At 41.5% G+C, this 19,414-nt stretch overlaps 1 protein-coding gene across 2 annotated transcripts in view; it reads left to right on the forward strand.

Moving 5' to 3' along the window:
* The window catches only part of KIF3A (kinesin family member 3A), a 132,564-nt gene that overhangs the window by 44,096 nt on the left and 69,054 nt on the right, over window positions 1-19,414 (forward strand). Inside the window, exons 8-10 of one of the 2 annotated variants that reach the window (XM_053717183.1) lie at window positions 6,574-6,748; window positions 6,874-6,972; window positions 17,157-17,225. In XM_053717183.1, the coding sequence (XP_053573158.1) occupies window positions 6,574-6,748; window positions 6,874-6,972; window positions 17,157-17,225 (343 nt within the window). The remainder of the gene's footprint in view (window positions 1-6,573; window positions 6,749-6,873; window positions 6,973-17,156; window positions 17,226-19,414) is intronic. The other variant, XM_053717184.1, reaches the window with a different exon arrangement.

Below are 19,414 nucleotides of genomic sequence, written 5' to 3' on the forward strand. Positions count from 1 at the left end.
CGTTCCTGTACTTCTCTCTGTGTGTATTTAGTCTCCCTTGTCCAACCTATCATTTAAGGATCCAAAATTCAGCCCTCCAAATTATTTTATTTTATTGTCTTTTTCAAACTAAACACAGTTATATATTTAATCGTATGAATGTAGTCATTCTGTTTAACAACTGTTATCAACTGAGGGATCCAATTCCAAAAAGCACCCACAGGGGGTAGTAAGAGTGATTTTGGATAAGGAGATATTTTTGTTCTTTACGTTATTATCTTTAATTTAAATTAAAGCTTTTTCATCTTTTTTTTGATGGATATGTCTTATGTGGAACCGTTTGTTTTATTTAGACACGCATATTATGGCCCATACATATTTTTTTAGAATTGAGCTATATCACTTTATTTAGTTTTCATCTAGTTCTTCAAACTTTTTTTATACTTGGTCTGAAAATTTCTGAAGTAATATACAACAACATAGCAGCCATTTTTGGCAAAGTGAGTAAAATGTGTGCATACTTTAAACCTGATTGTAATCAAACTTGAAAATTTTGTAAAATGTTATACCACACACACTCTCCTACAACACATACACAAGTTGCGATCCAGTAAATATTGTGTTTCAACCCAGTAATGGCTCACAAACCATAGTTTGAAGAACCCTGATCTAGCATTTAGGGAGGGTTATATTTATGTGTATTGTAAGAGATTGAGTACATATGTATGTATATGTATCCCTGTGTGTGTGAAATAAGTAACTGTATTGTTGTAAAACAGTTTATTTCTCCTACATTGGTGTATCCGGTCCACGGCTTCATCCTTACTTGTGGGATATTCTCAATCCCTACAGGAAGTGGCAAAGTGAGCACACAGCAGAGCTGTCCATATAGCTCCCCTCAGGCTCCGCCCCCCCAGTCATTCTCTTTGCCGCTCTAACTAGTAGCATCTCCACGGGGGTCGTAAAGAGTATGTGGTGTTAGTTGTAGTTTTTTATTTCTTCTATCAAGAGTTTGTTATTTTAAAATAGTGCCGGCTTGTACTATTTACTCTGCAGCAGAAAGTGATGAAGATTTCTGCTAAGAGGAATATGATTTTAGCACCAGTAACTAAAATCCATTGCTGTTCCCACGCAGTACTGTTGAAACCAGAGAACATCAGTTGGGGGGAACAGTTTGCAGGCTTAACTGCTTCAGGTATGATCAGTCATTTTTCTAACAAGACCATGTAATGCTAGAAGACTGTCAGAAATTCCCTCTGGGATAGGTAAGCCATTTTTCTTAGACTCTGTATAAAATGATGGCTTATTTTAAGGGCTCTATGCTGGTTGACACTATTGTGGGCTTAATCGATTGCTTTTTAGCATGTTTTTTGCTATAAATAAGGTGTTTTTTCAAACTTTAAAACACTTTTGGGGTTTAATTTGTGCCTGGCACTTATTTGGACACCTAATCTAGTCAGAAAGGCCCCTCCACTCTGGAAGGAAGAGGAAGGAGGCCTCATTTTCGCACTTCAATTGCGCAGTTGTTTTGCCTAGGCAGTTCATGCAGCTTCACGTGGGGAGTACAGAGGCATCAGGAAAGGCTCCAGAGAGGCTTATTTCCTACTAAAAAAATCCCTAAGGAAGGTAAAGGCCACAGTGGAAGCTGTGGCAAAGTACTGTAGTGTGTTAACCGGTTAATAACTGTTATTAGCTCCGGTTTGGGCATTAAGGGGTTAATTGGTCTGAAATTTGTGTGCAATCTTTTCAAAGCATTAAGACACTGTGGTGAAATTTTCATTAAAATCAAATGTTTATTTGATGTTTTTTTGATGTTTCAGTAATAAAGTGTGCACTTTTATTATTTAAAGAGACAGTAACGTTTTTGTCAAAAATAATTTTTATTGCATTGAAGTTCTGTTTAAGTCTGTCAAACATGTCTGAATCTTCAGATAGCCTATGTTCTGTATGTTCAAAGTCCAAGGTGGTTCCCCCATTAAATTTATGTGTGAAGTGTGCCATAGCTTCCAAGCAGCTTAAGGACCATACAATCACACTTAAAAATATAGCCCAAGATGATTCTTTAGCTGAAGGTAGTGAAGATAGCTTGCTATCCTCTCCTTCTGTGTCAACACCAGCTATGCGCGCGCAAGCGATGCCCAGTACATCTAGCGCACCAATTTCGATTACTATGCAACAGTTAGCGGCAGTAATGAATAATTCTCTCTCAGCATTTTTATCCAAACTGCCAGCTTTTCCTAGGAAGCCTGATTGCTCATTTTTAAACACAGAAAATGAGCAAGCAGAAGCAGAGGATAATTTATCTGTAGTGCCCTCACATCAATCTGACTTGGCGGTGAGGGAGGGCCTGTCTGAGGGAGAAATTTCTGGCACAGGAAAAGTTTCTCAGCAGGCAGAGCCTGATGCCATAGCATTTAAATTTAAGCTAGAACACCTCCGCGCCCTACTTAAGGAGGTCCTAGCTACACTTGATGATTGTGATCCTTTGGTGATCCCAGAAAAATTGTGTAAAATGGACAAATTCTTAGAGGTCCCAGTACACACTGATGCATTTCCGATACCTAAGAGGGTGGCGGATATCGTGACTAAGGAGTGGGAGAAGCCAGGTGTACCTTTTGTTCCCCCTCCTATATTTAAGAAAATGTTCCCAATTGTTGACCCTAGAAGGGACGCATGGCAGACGGTCCCTAAGGTAGAGGGGGCAGTTTCAACGCTAGCTAAGCTCACGACTATACCAATAGAAGACAGTTGCGCTTTCAAAGATCCTATGGATAAAAAATTAGAAGGTTTACTTAAGAAAATTTTTGTTCAACAAGGTTTTCTTCTTCAACCAATTTCTTGCATTATTCCTGTAACCACTGCAGCTGCTTTTTGGTTTGAGGAATTAGAAAACTCGCTCCAGAAGGAGACTTCTTATGATGAAGTCATGGATAGAATTCACGCCGTGAAGTTGGCTAATTCTTTCATTACAGATGCCGCTTTTCAACTAGCTAAATTAGCGGCGAAAAATTCTGGTTTCGCAATAGTGGCGCGTAGAGCGCTTTGGCTAAAATCGTGGTCGGCGGATGTGTCGTCCAAAACAAAATTGCTTAATATTCCTTTCAAGGGTAAGACCCTATTTGGGCCAGAGTTGAAAGAAATTATTTCAGATATCACTGGGGGAAAGGGCCACGCCCTCCCACAGGATAGACCTTTCAAAGCTAAAAATAAGTCTAATTTTCGTTCCTTTCGCAATTTCAGGAACGGACCGGCTTCTACCTCTACAGCCACTAGGCAAGAGGGTAACGCACCCCAGCCCAGACCAGCATGGAAACCATTGCAAGGCTGGAACAAGGGTAAACAGGCCAAAAATCCTGCTGCTGCTACCAAGACAGCATGAAGGGGTAGCCCCCGATCTGGGACTGGATCTAGTAGGGGGCAGACTTTCTCTCTTTGCTCAGGCCTGGGCAAGAGATGTTCCGGACCCCTGGGCACTAGAAATTGTCTCTCAGGGGTATCTTCTAGAATTCAAGGACCATCCTCCAAGGGGAAGGTTCCACATGTCTCGCTTATCTTTAGACCAGATAAAGAGACAGGCATTCTTACATTGCGTAGAAGACCTTTTAAAAATGGGAGTGATACACCCAGTTCCAACAGCAGAACAAGGACTGGGATTTTACTCAAACCTGTTTGTAGTTCCCAAAAAGGAAGGAACTTTCAGGCCAATTCTGGACTTAAAGATCCTAAACAAATTCCTCAGAGTTCCATCATTCAAAATGGAAACCATTCGGACAATTTTACCAATGATCCAGGAGGGTCAATATATGACTACCGTGGACTTAAAGGATGCGTACCTACATATTCCTATCCACAAAGATCACCATCAGTTCCTGAGGTTCGCCTTTCTGGACAAGCATTACCAGTTCGTGGCTCTTCCCTTCGGATTGGCCACTGCTCCCAGAATTTTCACAAAGGTGCTAGGGTCCCTTCTAGTGGTGCTAAGGCCAAGGGGCATTGCAGTAGCACCTTACCTAGACGACATTTTAATACAAGCGTCGTCCTTTCACAAAGCAAAGGCTCATACAGACATTGTTCTAGCCTTTCTAAGGTCTCACGGGTGGAAGGTGAACACAGAAAAAAGTTCTCTGTCCCCGTTCACAAGGGTTCCCTTCCTGGGAACAATAATAGACTCAGTAGAAATGAAGATCTTTCTGACAGAGGTCAGGAAGTTAAAACTTCTGAACACTTGTCGAGTTCTTCAATCCATTCCTCAACCCTCCATAGCTCAGTGCATGGAGGTAATAGGACTCATGGTTGCAGCAATGGACGTGGTTCCATTTGCTCGAATTCATTTAAGACCATTGCAACTGTGCATGCTCAAACAGTGGAATGGGGATTATGCAGATTTGTCTCCCCAGATTCAAATGGACCAGAAAACCAGAGACTCACTCCTCTGGTGGTTGTCTCTGGATCACCTGTCTCAGGGAATGAGTTTCCGCAGACCGGAGTGGATCATTGTCACAACCGACGCCAGCCTCCTAGGCTGGGGCGCGATCTGGGAGTCCCTGAAGGCTCAGGGTCTATGGTCTCGGGAAGAATCTCTTCTCCCGATAAACATTTTGGAATTGAGAGCGATATTCAATGCGCTCCAGGCATGGCCTCAACTAGCGGAGGCCAAATTCATCAGATTTCAGTCGGACAACATGACGACTGTAGCGTACATCAATCATTAGGGGGGAACAAAGAGTTCCCTGGCGATGAGGGAGGTATCCAAAATCATCAAATGGGCAGAGGATCACTCCTGCCATCTATCAGCAATTCACATCCCAGGAGTGGACAACTGGGAAGCGGATTATCTGAGTCGTCAGACTTTCCATCCGGGGGAGTGGGAACTTCACCCGGAGGTTTTTGCCCAGTTAACTCAACTATGGGGCATTCCAGATCTGGATCTGATGGCGTCACGTCAGAACTCCAAAGTTCCACGTTACGGATCCAGATCCAGGGATCCCAAGGCGACATTGGTAGATGCCTTAGTAGCGCCTTGGTTGTTCAATCTAGCTTATGTCTTTCCACCGTTTCCCCTTCTCCTCCGGCTAGTAGCCAGGATCAAACAGGAGAAGGCTTCGGTAATTCTGATAGCTCCTGCGTGGCCACGCAGGACTTGGTATGCAGACCTGGTGAATATGTCATCGGTTCCACCATGGAAGCTACCTTTGAGGCAGGACCTTCTAATTCAAGGTCCATTCGAACATCCAAACCTAGTTTCTCTGCAACTGACTGCTTGGAGATTGAACGCTTGATTCTAGCTAAGCATGGGTTTTCAGAATCAGTTATAGATACCCTGATCCAGGCTAGAAAGCCTGTCACCAGGAAAATTTACCATAAGATATGGCGGAAATATCTTTGTTGGTGCGAATCCAAGGGTTACTCATGGAGTAAGATTCCAAGGATTCTATCGTTTCTCCAAGAAGGATTGGAGAAAGGTTTGTCAGCTAGTTCCTTAAAAGGACAGATATCTGCTCTGTCTGTTTTGTTACACAAGCGTCTGGCAGTTTTGTTTTTGGTAGCTATTTCTTCTGCCAGAAGAGTTTCTGAATTGTCTGCTTTGCAGTGTAATTCACCTTATCTGGTGTTCCATGCAGATAAGGTCGTTTTACGTACCAAACCTGGTTTTCTTCCAAAAGTGGTTTCCAATAAGAATATTAACCAGGAAATAGTTGTTCCTTCTCTGTGTCCTAATCCAGTTTCTAACAAGGAACGTCTGTTGCACAATCTTGATGTGGTTTGTGCTTTAAAGTTCTATCTAAAAGCAACTAAAGACTTCAGACAAACATCGTCCTTGTTTGTCGTCTATTCTGGCAAGAGGAGAGGTCAAAAGGCGACTGCGACCTCTCTGTCCTTCTGGCTGAAAAGCATCATCCGGTTGGCTTATGAGACTGCTGGAAGGCAGCCCCCTGAACGAATTACAGCTCACTCTACTAGAGCTGTGGCTTCCACATGGGCTTTCAAGAATGAAGCTTCTGTTGAACAGATCTGTAAGGCAGCTTCACTACATACATTTGCCAAATTTTACAAATTCGATACTTTTGCTTCTTCGGAGGCTATTTTTGGGAGAAAGGTTTTACAAGCAGTGGTGCCTTCCGTTTAGGTTACCTGACTTGTTCCCTCCCTTCATCCGTGTCCTAAAGCTTTGGTATTGGTTCCCACAAGTAAGGATGAAGCCGTGGACCGGATACACCAATGTAGGAGAAAACAGAATTTATGTTTACCTGATAAATGTCTTTCTCCTACGGTGTATCCGGTCCACGGCCCACCCTGGCTTTTTAGTCAGGTTTAAATTTATTTTTGTAAACTACAGTCAATACTGCACCCTATGGTTCTCCTTTTTCTCCTAACCGTCGGTCGAATGACTGGGGGGGGCGGAGCCTGAGGGGAGCTATATGGACAGCTCTGCTGTGTGCTCTCTTTCCCACTTCCTGTAGGGATTGAGAATATCCCACAAGTAAGGATGAAGCCGTGGACCGGATACACCGTAGGAGAAAGAAATTTATCAGTTAAACATAAATTCTGTTATTATTTGTCTACTGGCTGAATAGATTTTAATTATTTTTCTAGTGTGCAAATATTGGCCCTGCAGATTACAACTATGATGAAACCATTAGTACATTAAGATATGCAAACAGAGCTAAAAATATTAAAAATAAAGCTAGAATCAATGAAGATCCTAAAGATGCAATGTTGCGGCAGTTTCAGAAAGAAATTGAAGATCTTAAAAAGAAACTTCAGGAAGGTGATTATGAATTACAAACCTTTTTAATAAAGCTTTTATTCAATTAGTTATGAACATTAAATGCCATATATCCACTATCAGTGCGAAGTAGTTATTGGAAACTTTAATCTTTGTTCTTACAATAGGGGAGGAAATTTCTGGTTCTGATGATAGTGGCTCAGATGAAGAAGATGACGAAGATGGAGAAATTGGAGAGGATGGAGAAAAGAAAAAAAGGCGACGAGGTAAAAATCAAATTCCTATATTTTAATAAAAACATTGCAGCATGAATGAATTGTTCCTCTTTTTGTATCTATGCTTGATTTTTAACAGGACATAATCTTATAATTAAAGTAGTCATTTTATGTTGTTCGTCAGACCTTCCGTGTAGGTTGACAGCTGAAAAAAGTCTGACAGTACTGCAGAACGATCCCTTAATGAGTCTATATTGCCTTTAGTACTTATTACTGTTCCTGACATTGTTCCAGTTATTTTATTAACACTTCATTATATCATCTATTTTGTATTTCAGTTTACTCTTAGAACTTAGTTAATATGTGAACCTCTGGCAGCTGGCCATGGGCTTTGTAATAGTCTTAAAATTATAAATGGGTAAATATATTGCTTTTTGGTATCGGGTCAATAATAGTTATTCAGTGTATTGGCATTTTAACATATGACCTCTTATCCTTAGCTACAGGTGCTGCATATACATTATAGGTTGCATTAATATACTTTTAGCAGCAGTGACTTAAAAGACCCCATCATTTGTATAGCCTCGGCCACTTACAATATTAGGTGAAAATATAGGTAATATTTAATACAGGCCAAAAAATATTAATTACATTTGTATTAAAAATTGCTGCTAACATTCTATAGTTTACTGGTAATACTTTATATATGCTTCAAGTTTTAGCTCTCATAATATTGAGTTTGCTCTCATTGTGTTGGTGTCCATATTAATTATTCACATTTCTTTCTAATGACACGGTGAGTCCACGGATCATTTCTAATTACTATTGGGAATATCACTCCTGGCCAGCAGGAGGAGGCAAAGAGCACCACAGCAAAGCTGTTAAATATCACCTCCCTTCCCTCCAGTCATTCTCTTTGCCTACGTTAAGAGCAAGGAAGTGGTAAAGTTTAGGTGTCTGGAAGATGATTCTTCAATCAAGATTTTATTATTTTCCAGCAGTGCAAGTTTGTTCTGCTTTTTCCTGGGTTTTAGCTATAGCCCATGTCAGTCTCTTCAGTAGTGCAGTGGTGGCTTTTAAGCAATTGGGAACTTGTGGGGTATAATCCTCACTGCGCCTCCCAAATAGTTATTGCTGCCCTATAACTATTTCCTTTTTCCACAGGTCCATGTGAGGGAGGATGCCTCTCAAACCTAGTGAGCTGCCCTACTGCCAGGCAGATTACATAGAGGTAAGTGCTAATTTTATTTTTCTAGGGAGTATACAGAAAAATATTAGCACTTTAACAATTAATTCCGTTGAGACATCAGACTCATTTAGCCTATTGTGAGGTCATAGGACAATGGGAGGCAGTTTGTGCAGGCACTGGGGACGAGAGGAGCAGGGACTATAAAATCAGTTAATTTTTATTATTCCGGTCTGGGTGGTTATGTTTGTGTTACTCCTGTCGGCTTTACCTTCAGAGTGAAGATTAATGCCGGCCGGGAGGTTCAGGTTGTGATGCCCACAATGGGCGGGGCTGTTTTGAAGTGGCAAAAAATGTGCATGCTTTTTCCTTCTTACTCCTTTCTGGAGTGTCAGATGTGTCCTTCCTTGTTGAGTTTCCACTTTTCTGTTTTAGCGGTTTCTGGATATCAAGTGGAGCAGCTCTGAGTTGTGTCCGGATATCTCTAACAATATTATCTCCAGCGGTCAGCAGGACAGGTAGGCACCTCAGGTGTAGAGGCTGTCTGGGGTGCTCTAAGACATACGTTTATTTTTACAAGATAAAAAATTGTCGTTTTAAAATTTAAAGGGACAGTAGCGTTTTTTGTGACATACTTTAAAAGACAAATAAAAGTATTTTATTTTTCATTTGTTTAATTCTTGGGTACTGATGGACCAAGAGGCCCTGCAGAATGTTACTTGTTCTTTATGTTTTGATGCTAATGTAGAACCACCAATCCCTTTCTGTTCCTCATGTATTGAGAGAACATTGAATTACAGGGATAGACTTTTAGATTCTAAGGCGGATGCTGTTCAGGGGTCTTCTGAAAATGTTCAAGATATGCCGCAGCTTTCTCCTCAAATGTCCCAAACTTTATCATAAACATGCAGTGCCCTACGCTTCCTCTCAAACTCCCGGTTGGAGTTATGTTGCAAGACATCGCTACCCTTATGTCTTCTGCAGTAACTGATGCGCTGTCTGCCTTTACCATGCTGCATGGAAAGCGCAAGAGGAAATCTAAAGATTCAGTGAGTATGGTTTCTGACAGTCGTGGCTATTCAGAATGTTCCTTCCCAGAAATCTGAGGAGGAAGATACTTTGGTGGCATCTGAGGGGGAAATCTCAGACTCGGACAGTGTAATTCCTTCTTCTGATGCTTAAGTGGTATCATTCAGATTTAAGTTGAAACACCTTGGTTTGTTACTCAAGGAGGTTTTGGCTACCTTGGACGACTCTGACACTACTGTCGTAGTCAATCCTAAGAAGTCTAGTAAATTAAACAAGTATTTTGATGTACCTTCCATGGTGGAGGTTTTCCCTGTACCAGATTGGGCTACAGAGATTATTGCTAGAGAATGGGAGAGACCTTGTATCAATTTTTCTCCATCCCCAATTTTTAAGATGTTTCCTATTGCTGACTCTATCAAGGAGTCTTGGCAGACGACCCCCAAGGTGGAAGGGGCAATTTCCACTTTGGTTAAGAGAACTATTATTCCCATAGAGGACAGCTGTTCCTTTAAGTATCCTATGGATAAGAAGTTGGAGGGGTTGCTTAAAAAGATGTATGTACACCAGGGTTTACAATGGCAACCTGTGGTGTGTATTGCTTTCGTCACCAGCGCGGCGGCATACTTGTTTGATGCGCTTTCTGATTCTATTCAGATAGACACTCCGCCTTGAAGAGATCCAGGATAGGATCAAGGCCCTTAAGTTGGCCAATTCCTTTATTACGGATGCTTCCCTACAGGTTATTAAGCTGGGAGCAAAGATTTCGGGATTTGCCTTATGATTGAAATCTTGGTCTGCGGATGTTTCGTCTAAGTCTAAGCTTTTGGCGATTCCCTACAAGGGTAAGACCTTGTTTGGGCCAGACTTGGGTGAAATTATTTCCGACATTACGGGAGGAAAGGGTCATTTCCTCCCTCAGGATAAGAGGAATAAACAGAAGGGACGTCAGAGTAATTTTCATTCCTTTCAAAACTTCAAAGGTAAGCCTTCCTCTCCCTCTGCCAAGCAAGATCAGTCCAATCCTTCCTGGAGGACCAACCAGTCTTGGAACAAGGGGAAGCAATCTAAGAAGCCCGTTAATGACTCGGTCAGCATGAAGGGCCTGCCCCCGATCCGGGACCGGATCTTGTGGGGGGCAGACTTTCCTTCTTCGCTCAGGCCTGGGTTCGGGATGTCCCGGATCCCTGGGCGGTGGACATCGTGTCCCAGGGATACAAACTAGAGTTCAAGACCTTTCCTCCCAGGGGCAGGTTTCTGCTCTCAAGATTATCTGTAGACCAGATAAAAATAGAGGCGTTCTTACACTGTGTACGAGACCTTTCCGACCTGGGAGTGATAGTTCCTGTTCCAATGCAGGAACAGGGTCTGGGATTTTACTACAATCTCTTTGTGGTTCCCAAAAAAGAGGGAACTTTCAGACCAATTTTAGACCTCAAAAGTCTAAACAAGTTCCTCAGAGTACCGTCCTTCAAGATGGAAACTATTTGTTCCATTCTTCCCTTGGTTCAAGAGGGTCAATTCATGACAACAGTAGATTTAAAGGATGCGTACCTGCATGTTCCCATCCACAGGAGTCATTACAAGTTTCTGAGGTTCGCATTTCTAGACAAACACTTCCAGTTTGTGGCTTTTCCATTCGGCCTTGCCACAGCTCCCAGAATTTTTTCAAAGGTCCTGGGATCCCTGTTGCCGGTGCTCCGGTTGCGGGGCATTGCAGTGGCACCTTATCTGGACGACATTCTGGTTCTGGCACCAACCCTTCAACAAGTGAACTCCCACACGGAGATGTTGTTATCCTTTCTACGTTCTCACGGATGGAAGGTGAATTTGGGAAAGAGTTCCTTAATTCCAGCTACAAGGATAGTGTTCCTGGGAACCATTATAGGTTCCCTATCAATGAAAATATTTCTGACAGAGGTAAGAAAGTCAAAGATCTTCAACTCTTGTCTGGCCCTTCAGTCCTCTCCTCGGCCATCAGTGGCTCAATGTATGGAGGTGATCGGTCTGATGGTAGCTGCCATAGACATCATTCCGTTTGCAGACCTCTGCAGTTATGCATGCTCAGGCAATGGAACGGGGATCTGTCTCCGCGATTACATCTTGATCAGGCGACAATAGATTCTCTTCCTTGGTGGTTGTCTCAGGCAGGCCCGGACTGACCATAGGGCATATTGGGCAAATGCCCGGTGGTCCACTGGTTGCCTTAGCCCCGCCCACTATTACCGCACAAGCCACATACCGAGTGCTTTAAATGTGGCCCTTGAACCAACATTTTATTGTGACATGTTGTTGTTTGGTGCCGGTGCAGCTTTTGGGCCGCAAGTTACACATGTGAAATCCTGACATGTGGGACTGGGTTTTGGCTCTTGCGTTATGACAAAAATATAGTGAAAGGAAATTACTATGTGCTTTCTTTATGATCATGCCCCTTCCAGAAATAACACCCAATACCCCCCATGATTTTAGGGGTCTGTCCCGCATTTCCCCGCAGGCCGTTCAATTGTTTATTTAAAAAAAAAAGTCAGCTGTGTAATGCAAAAATGCAGCCGCTGCAGCGTGATGACAGCAGCACTCACTCACTTTTGTCACTTTGAGTCAGTGGTCAGCCTGAGCCTCTGCTGCTCCTGCAGCGGCTGTCAGCTGCCTGATGACATCATACGATGGTGTGCTAAGCAGCTTCTGCATGGCAGTGAGTGATCATCATGATCGTTGGGAAGGAGGAACTCACTGGATTGGAGAAAACCGGAAATCAACCAGAAGTCAGTCAGAAGCGGTCCAGTAGTCATGGAGAGAAGGTTCGTTTTTGAGTGGTACTTTGAGCTTATGGGCCCTCCTTACTAGTCTAATAGTTAGTTTTTTTGTTGTTTTGTTTTTGCACAGCGCAAATCTGCATCTAATTAATGGCTAAATGGTTAAAAAGTTAAATTTTATAGTTTTCTAGGTGCTGAGATTCTGAATCTGACCTGTTTGGGTGAGGTCATGAGCTGATAATTGTACCTGCTGTGTACAGATTCCTACACTTGTAAACTACGAACTGCTGCTTTCTACTTCATTATATACTGTGCACAACTGAACAGGGTGTAGATTATGGTAATTAGGGTTAGAGTGGTGCATTACAAGCAGAATTGCTAAGCATTGAGAACCAATATGTAGCTGCCTCTGGCATAGAAGTGGTCAGTTTGCCCAACATTTTTGCACAGGCAATTTTTTTTTTGGGTCATATTGTTGCTATATTTTGGTATTATCTGTATTGCTGCACTACATAGAACCTATATAAACAAATGTCAGCTGTATCTGAACCCCAGGGGGTACTCCATCATGGAGGGGTGAGGTCTGTGTTACACTTGATGTAAATATGTATGTACTTGTATGTAAATATGTTTGTATGTATGTGTGTTTTCAAATGTGTGTGTAAATAATTGTGTGTGTGTGTGTGTAAGTAAATGCGTGTGTAAATATATATGTGTGTGTGTGTCCTCTAATAGGATATGCTGTATAGTACCGGTGGGGGCAGTGGAGCTTTGTTAAGGGGGAGTAAGTATCCCTTTTTGACCATTTAAAATGTTGGGAGGTATGCAACCCCTCTGGCTCCCACGCGCTTTTCCTGCTTTGGTGCGGCAGTGAGGCAATTAACTTTCTTGCAGGAGCATAGTGTGCAGAGCTGAATTAATGGCTGCCAATCCTGCTAACTGTGGGTAAATGGTAGAAGAGAAGCGACTAGGCAGGAAGCCACGAGATCCAAAAATGGGTATATGTGTGGTGTGCATGCATATGAGTTTGTGTATGTGTGGTGTGCATGCATATAAGTGTGTATGTGTGGTGTGCATGCATATAAGTGTGTATGTGTGGTGTGCATGCATATGAGTGTGTGTGTGTGTATGTGTGGTGTGCATGCATATAAGTGTATGTGTGGTGTGCATGCATATGAGTGTGTGTATGTGGGTGTATGTGTGGTGTGCATGCATATGAGTATGTGTGGTGTGCGTGCATATGAGTGTCTCTTATGTGTGCTTATGATCGCGTGTATGTGTAATGTACGTGCTTATGAGCGTATGCATGTGTGTTGTGCATGTATTTGCATGTTTATATGTGTGGTGTGCATATAAGTGTGTGTATGTGGGCGGTTAAATAAAAAATGGGTGAGGAGTGGGCTGCTTTGCCTTAAAATGCCCGGGCCTCTTTTTGGTTGCCCGACCCTGGTCTCAGGAACATCTCTCCCAGGGAACCTGCAGACCTACCTGGGTGATTGTGACAACGGACGCCAGCCTGCTGGGATGGGGAGCAGTCTGGGGCTCACTAAAGGCCCAGGGGGCATGGACTCGGGAGGAGTCTGTTCTCCTCATAAACATTCTAGAGTTGAGGGCAATCTTCAATGCTCTTCTGGCCTGGACTCCGCTTCAGCACGGTTTATCAGGTTCCAGTCGGACAACATAACTTCAGTGGCTTACATCAACCATCAGGGAGGAACTCGGAGTTCCTTGGCCATGTCAGAGGTAACCAAGATTATTCAGTGGGTGGAAACCTACAACTGCTGTCTATCTGTGATCCAGATTCCAGGAGTGGACAATTGGGAAGCAGATTTTCTGAGCAGGCAGACCTTTCACCCAGGGGAGTGGGAACTTAATCCGGAGGTGTTTTCCAACTTGATTCTCAAATGGGGACTGCCGGAGCTGAATCTCATGGCATCCCAACAGAATGCCAAGCTCCCGAGGTACGGGTCGAGGTCAAGCGATCCTCAGGCTGTACTGATGGATGCTCTGGTGGTTCCTTGGAATTTCCTCCGTTCACTCTCCTTCCATGGATTATTGCTCAAATCAAACAGGAGAAGGGTTCGGTGATCCTCACTGCCCCGGCATGGCCTCGCAGGATCTGGTATGCAGACCTAGTGGAGATGTCTTCTCTTCCACCTTGGAGACTTCCACTGAGGATGGACCTTCTACTTCAGAGGCCCTTCCTTCATCCAAGCTGACTGCTTGGAGATTGAACACTTAATTTTATCTAAGCACGTTTTTTTGGAGTCGGTTATTGAGACTTTGATTCAGGCTCGTAAGCCTGTAATTAGGAAGATTTACCATAAGATATGGCGTAAATATCTGTTATTGGTGTGAATCCAGAAGCTACTCTTGGAGTAGAGTTCGGATTCCTAACATTTTGTCCTTTCTCCAAGAAGGTCGGGAGAAGGGTTTATCTGCAAGTACCTTGAGGGTCAAATATCTGCCTTGTCTATTTTGTTGTATAAACGTCTGGCTGATGTTCCAGACGTGCAATCTTTCTGTCAGGCCTTGGTCAGAATCAGGCTTGTGTTCAAACCTGTTACTCCTCCCTGGAGTCTTAACCTTGTTCTTAAAGTTCTTCAGCAGGCTCCGTTTGAGCCTATGCATTTCTTCGTTATTAAGATGTTATCTTGGAAAGTTTTGTTTCTTGTTGCAATTTCTTCTGCTCGTAGTCTCAGAGCTCTCAGCGTTGCAGTGTGACTCCCCTTACCTTATTTTTCATTCAGATAAGGTAGTTATCTAAGTAAGTTAGGGTTCCTCCCTAAAGTGGTTTCGGATAGGAACATTAATCAAGAAATTGTTGTTCCTTCTTTGTGTCCTAACCCTTCTTCTCATAAAGAATGTCTGCTGCACAACCTAGATGTGGTGCGTGCGTTGAAATACTATTTACAGGCGACTAAGGATTTTCGTCAGTCTTCTGCTTTGTTTGTTGTTTTCTCTGGGAAACGCAAGGGTCAGAAAGCTACTGCTACTTCTCTTTCTTTGTGGCTGAAGAGTATAATTCGTTTGGCCTATGAAACTGCTGGGCAGCAGCCTCCTGAGAGGGTCACTGCTCATTCCACGTGGGCTGTTTCCTCTTCCTGGACATTCAAAAATGAAGCTTCTGTGGAACAGATTTGCAAGGCTGCAACTTGATCCTCCCTACACACTTTTTAAAAATTCTATAAATTTCATACTTTTGCCTCGACTAAGGCTTCTTTTGGGAGAAAGGCTCTTCAAGCAGTGGTGCCTTCTGTTTAGGTTCCCTGTCTTTCCCTCCCTTATCATCTGTGTCGTCTAGCTTGGGTATTGATTCCCAATAGTAATTAGAGATGATCTGTGGACTCACCGTGTCATTAGAAAGAAAACAAAATTTATGCTTAACTGATACATTTCTTTCTTTCTTGACAAGGTGAGTCCACGACCCGCCCTGTTTATTTAGACAGGTTTTTTTTTGTAAACCTCAGGCACCTCTGCACCTTGTGTTACTTCCTTTCTCTCTTTTTCCTTCGGTGGAATGACTGGGGTTGGAAGGAAGGAAGGGAGGTAATATTTAACAGCTTTGCTGTGGTGCTCTTTGCCCTTTCCTGCTGGCCAGGAGTGATATTCCCAATAGTAATTAGAGATGATCCGTGGACTCACTGTGTCAAGAAATAAATAAATTTATAAGGTGAGCATATATTTAGTTTTTTCATATTTGAGTGCTGTTTGTTTTATTTATTATTGAAATTAAATATTTCTTTCTGTTGTTTGGATATAAAATTATGTGTAAAATGCACTCGTGTAAATATTTTGGGATTGACAATTACCCTTTAATTTCATAGTTTCTATATTTCTTCTGTTTAATTTCCTTTTCTGTGTTTCTCTTATTCTTCTTACAAAAGACTTTGATCTTATTAAAAAAATGTTTAGTTGACTTTAGTATAGTTAAAGGTATATTTAAACTTAAAATGTATCCTTGATATTAAAAGCATGGCATTCTTGTACGCTATTGCTCTTTAGCAGGGGTTGAAAACGTATGCAATACCGTATAGCTAAGTCCATCTATGTTAAGTTTCTCCAAGCAGGTGGCCCTCTGCATTGAAGTTTTTGCTTCCAGCTTCAGATGGGCAGTACAGCCAATCATGTACTATACTTCCATTAGGGGTAGATTTATCAAAGGATAGGGGAACTCTGTATGTGCTTCGCCTGTAACTGCGCACCAGCTCGCCTCCGGAGAAGCGCACACGTGCACCTGAATGTATAAAAAAAATAGACATAACTTTGCGCAGACGAGCTGGGGCGTAATAATGATAAATTTTGCCTGTCAAAAAAAGCATTTACTCCCTATTTATCACAGTACATCCCTATAAATATTTACGCTATCATGTCTTGATTATTAAAAAAGCGTTTTTTAGGTAACTATTTAGCATATATATATATATATATATATATATAAACTGTTGGTGCCCATATGCGCCTGTTGAAGCGCAAATTTCTGGCAATAACAGTCTCTTCGTGGCGCTGAGCCTTTGAAAAAATTAGTTAAAAGAAGAAAGTACTGCATCACAAGATGTAAAAGCATGTATTATAATGGTGTTCGCCTCAGTCTGTATGGCGAAATATACATCATGCAATTGAAGCCGAAATTTCAGTTCCCTATCGGTGCAAAGCAATGATAAATAAGAAACTGGGCATATTTGTAGGTCGGGCTGTTAAATTGCGCCTATTACTAATGTATATTGTTGCACTCCGGAGCGTTCCCGTGCACCTAGGTGAATGCAAGCGGAGTGCGAAGAAGTTTCTTTCAGATATGCTCAATTATAGGCGCAGAGTGCTTTGATGAATATGACGATCAGTTTGTATGCGCTATTTTCGACGGAATTAAAGGAGAATGGTTTTGATGAATCTACCCCTATGTAGGAGTGCACTGCTGCAACTCTGCAGCTTGTTTATCATGGAAAATTGTGTGTCAAGTAAACATTAAATTACAAGCACACTGCCTGCCACATGCTTCGTATAAAGTGGTTATTTTGGCTGTAAGAGGTAGTGCAGAGCTACTGATGGGTTGAGCTACCCTCTTTAAGTTGTTAGAAACAAAAGCTTCAGAACAGAGGGTTGGTTACCAAAGAGGAGAACAACAACACTAAGGGGCTTTATTATTATGCATTCTGTATGCTTTTTGACACCTAATACAGAACAATAGCTCCAGTAATGCAGTGTTTTCAGACTCATTGTTGAGATTTTGATGATCTTTGTTGTTTTTTTGGGGCCATCTCTTTTTCCAGGCAGTTGCAGCAGCAGTAGCAACTCAGACACTACAGTGATAGAGAGACCAGTGGATAAGTACATTTCTAGTGAGTGACAGCCTACAAGCTGTATGGCTTTCATGCTCTTTGCTCCCGTTAAGTTCCTGCACTGCTGCCTGCTATTCAAGTGTTTTCAATGGATTTCAGAATGCATGTTTTCTTTTTTACAATGGCAATTTAGTTTTCCAACTCAAAAATCTTTAACAGTTTTTATAAATCCCTTATCATTCTAAACTGTACATTTGGTTTATTTTCAGTTATATATTTCTTTTATTACAAACCATTTTGTTATGTTTGCTTTTTTAATGTGTGATTTTGTTCTTTATTGTTCATGGACTCATCAGCTAAAATAGGATTATTCGAAATTTGTACTCCCATAATTCTCCAGAGCCTTAAAGGGATATTAAACACAAATTTGTTCTTTCATGATTCAAACAGAGCATGCAATTTATTTATTTTTTTAAATTGTTCTTTATTATCCAACCAAAAGGCGATTTATACAATGATGCAGACTTGATTCATAGCAATATTAAGGGAAAAAAAAGAAAAAGAAAGCAATTATCATCATCTGAGAGTTCAAACAAATTCAATAATAAGAAAAAAGCAGGTTATATTAAATAGCCTCTAACCGACAGTTTTCCCAAAAATAAAAAACATTTTCCTTTTAAGTCCGCAGAAAAGAAAGAAAAAGAAGCATTATTGCCTTGAGTCACCTTGTGTTGGGGTTTTCTGTTTTAGATTAAAGGAGAAACACAAAACAAAAAAGAAAGAGAAAATATTACAAATAAATAAATAAATAAGATAAGCAAAACTGGACATAAAACAAAACCAAGAAAGAAAGAGAAGAAAAAAAAAAAAATCGGTGGGAATAGAAGAAACCACCTCTCTCCCATCTCCCCCGCCACTCTGTCTACCATATGCCCAACAAGACCAGTTCTGAATTTTGGAAAGGGAAGATCATATATTCTCTTTCACTTTCAGGAAGTGACTTAATGTATACTGCCCATTTATTAAAGAAATTCTTTATGTCCTCTTCGTTATTAATATCTGTATCCTTTTGTTCTAATAAACATTGTTTTTTTTAACAATTCTGAATTTCCGACACACTTGGTACAGAACGCATTTTCCATTTTTTGCATATCAAATATCTAGTGGCTAAAATGGAAATGGAGATAATTTTGTCATTAGGATGACGCTTGTTTAAGTCATCAATGCATAATATGACCTAGAATAAGGTAAGGGTTATAGATGGAATTTTGAGTACCCTATTCAGCCAATATTCTAATTTACGCCAAGTATTTCTCACTTTTGGGCAGAACCAAAACATGTGTTCTATGTCAGCTGCTGGGAGAGAGCATTTAGGGCATTTATTAAAGCTCGAGTTATGCACCCTAAGACCCTTTTCCGGAGTGAAGTATGCTCTGTGAAGTAACTTGAAATGTGCTTCCCGCCATGTAGCAGAGAGAGTTGTCCTTGCCACTTTAGCTATAGAGTATTGCAAAATTTTTGGGTCAACCCTATTCTGTGCTGAAAGTGAGGTCCATGCTGAAGCAATTCTTGTCAGATTTAAATTGCCCCTGCTAGCACCCAATAGATGATAGCCCACAGAAATAGACATACGATCGGCCTTCATAAGTATGAGTCAGTTTTCAAGTTTGCCTAGTTTCCAGCCCCAGCCCTCTTCTCTAGTTAATTCAGACAAAAAATGCCTTGTCTGTAAGTAAGCAAAGAAGTCTTTATTAAGTAAGCTAAATTCCCCTTTTAATGCTTCAAATGTTTTAATAATTTTTCTATCACCGTCTATCAGCAGTGTCAATTTGTTTAACCCATTTTTATGCCATCTATTAAAAACTTCAGAGTGTAACCCAGGTTGGAATTTTGGATTTCCTATCAAGGGAAGGTAGTGCGAAACCTTGGAATTAATTGAAAAAATTTTTGCTATTTTCCACCATGCCCTGATAGGATTGTAAATTACTTTTAATCTTTTAATTTCTGGAGGTAATTCTTTAGGGGGGGAGTGTAAAAGTTCTAAGGGGAGGTAGGGACTACATATGTTGGTCTCAAGATGGTTATTTAGGATATAATCTTTCGACAAAATCCAACCAGCCGCTATTCGTGCCAGGAAACTGAGGTTGTATGCTCTAATGTCTGGGAGTGCTAGGCCTCCAAGCTCTCGTGGGAGGGAGAGTTTATTAAAAGATATTCGTGCTCTTTTCCCCTGCCAGAGAAATAGTCTG

This window comes from Bombina bombina, chromosome 6, assembly GCF_027579735.1.
Source record: "Bombina bombina isolate aBomBom1 chromosome 6, aBomBom1.pri, whole genome shotgun sequence".
Lineage (NCBI taxonomy): Eukaryota > Metazoa > Chordata > Amphibia > Anura > Bombinatoridae > Bombina > Bombina bombina.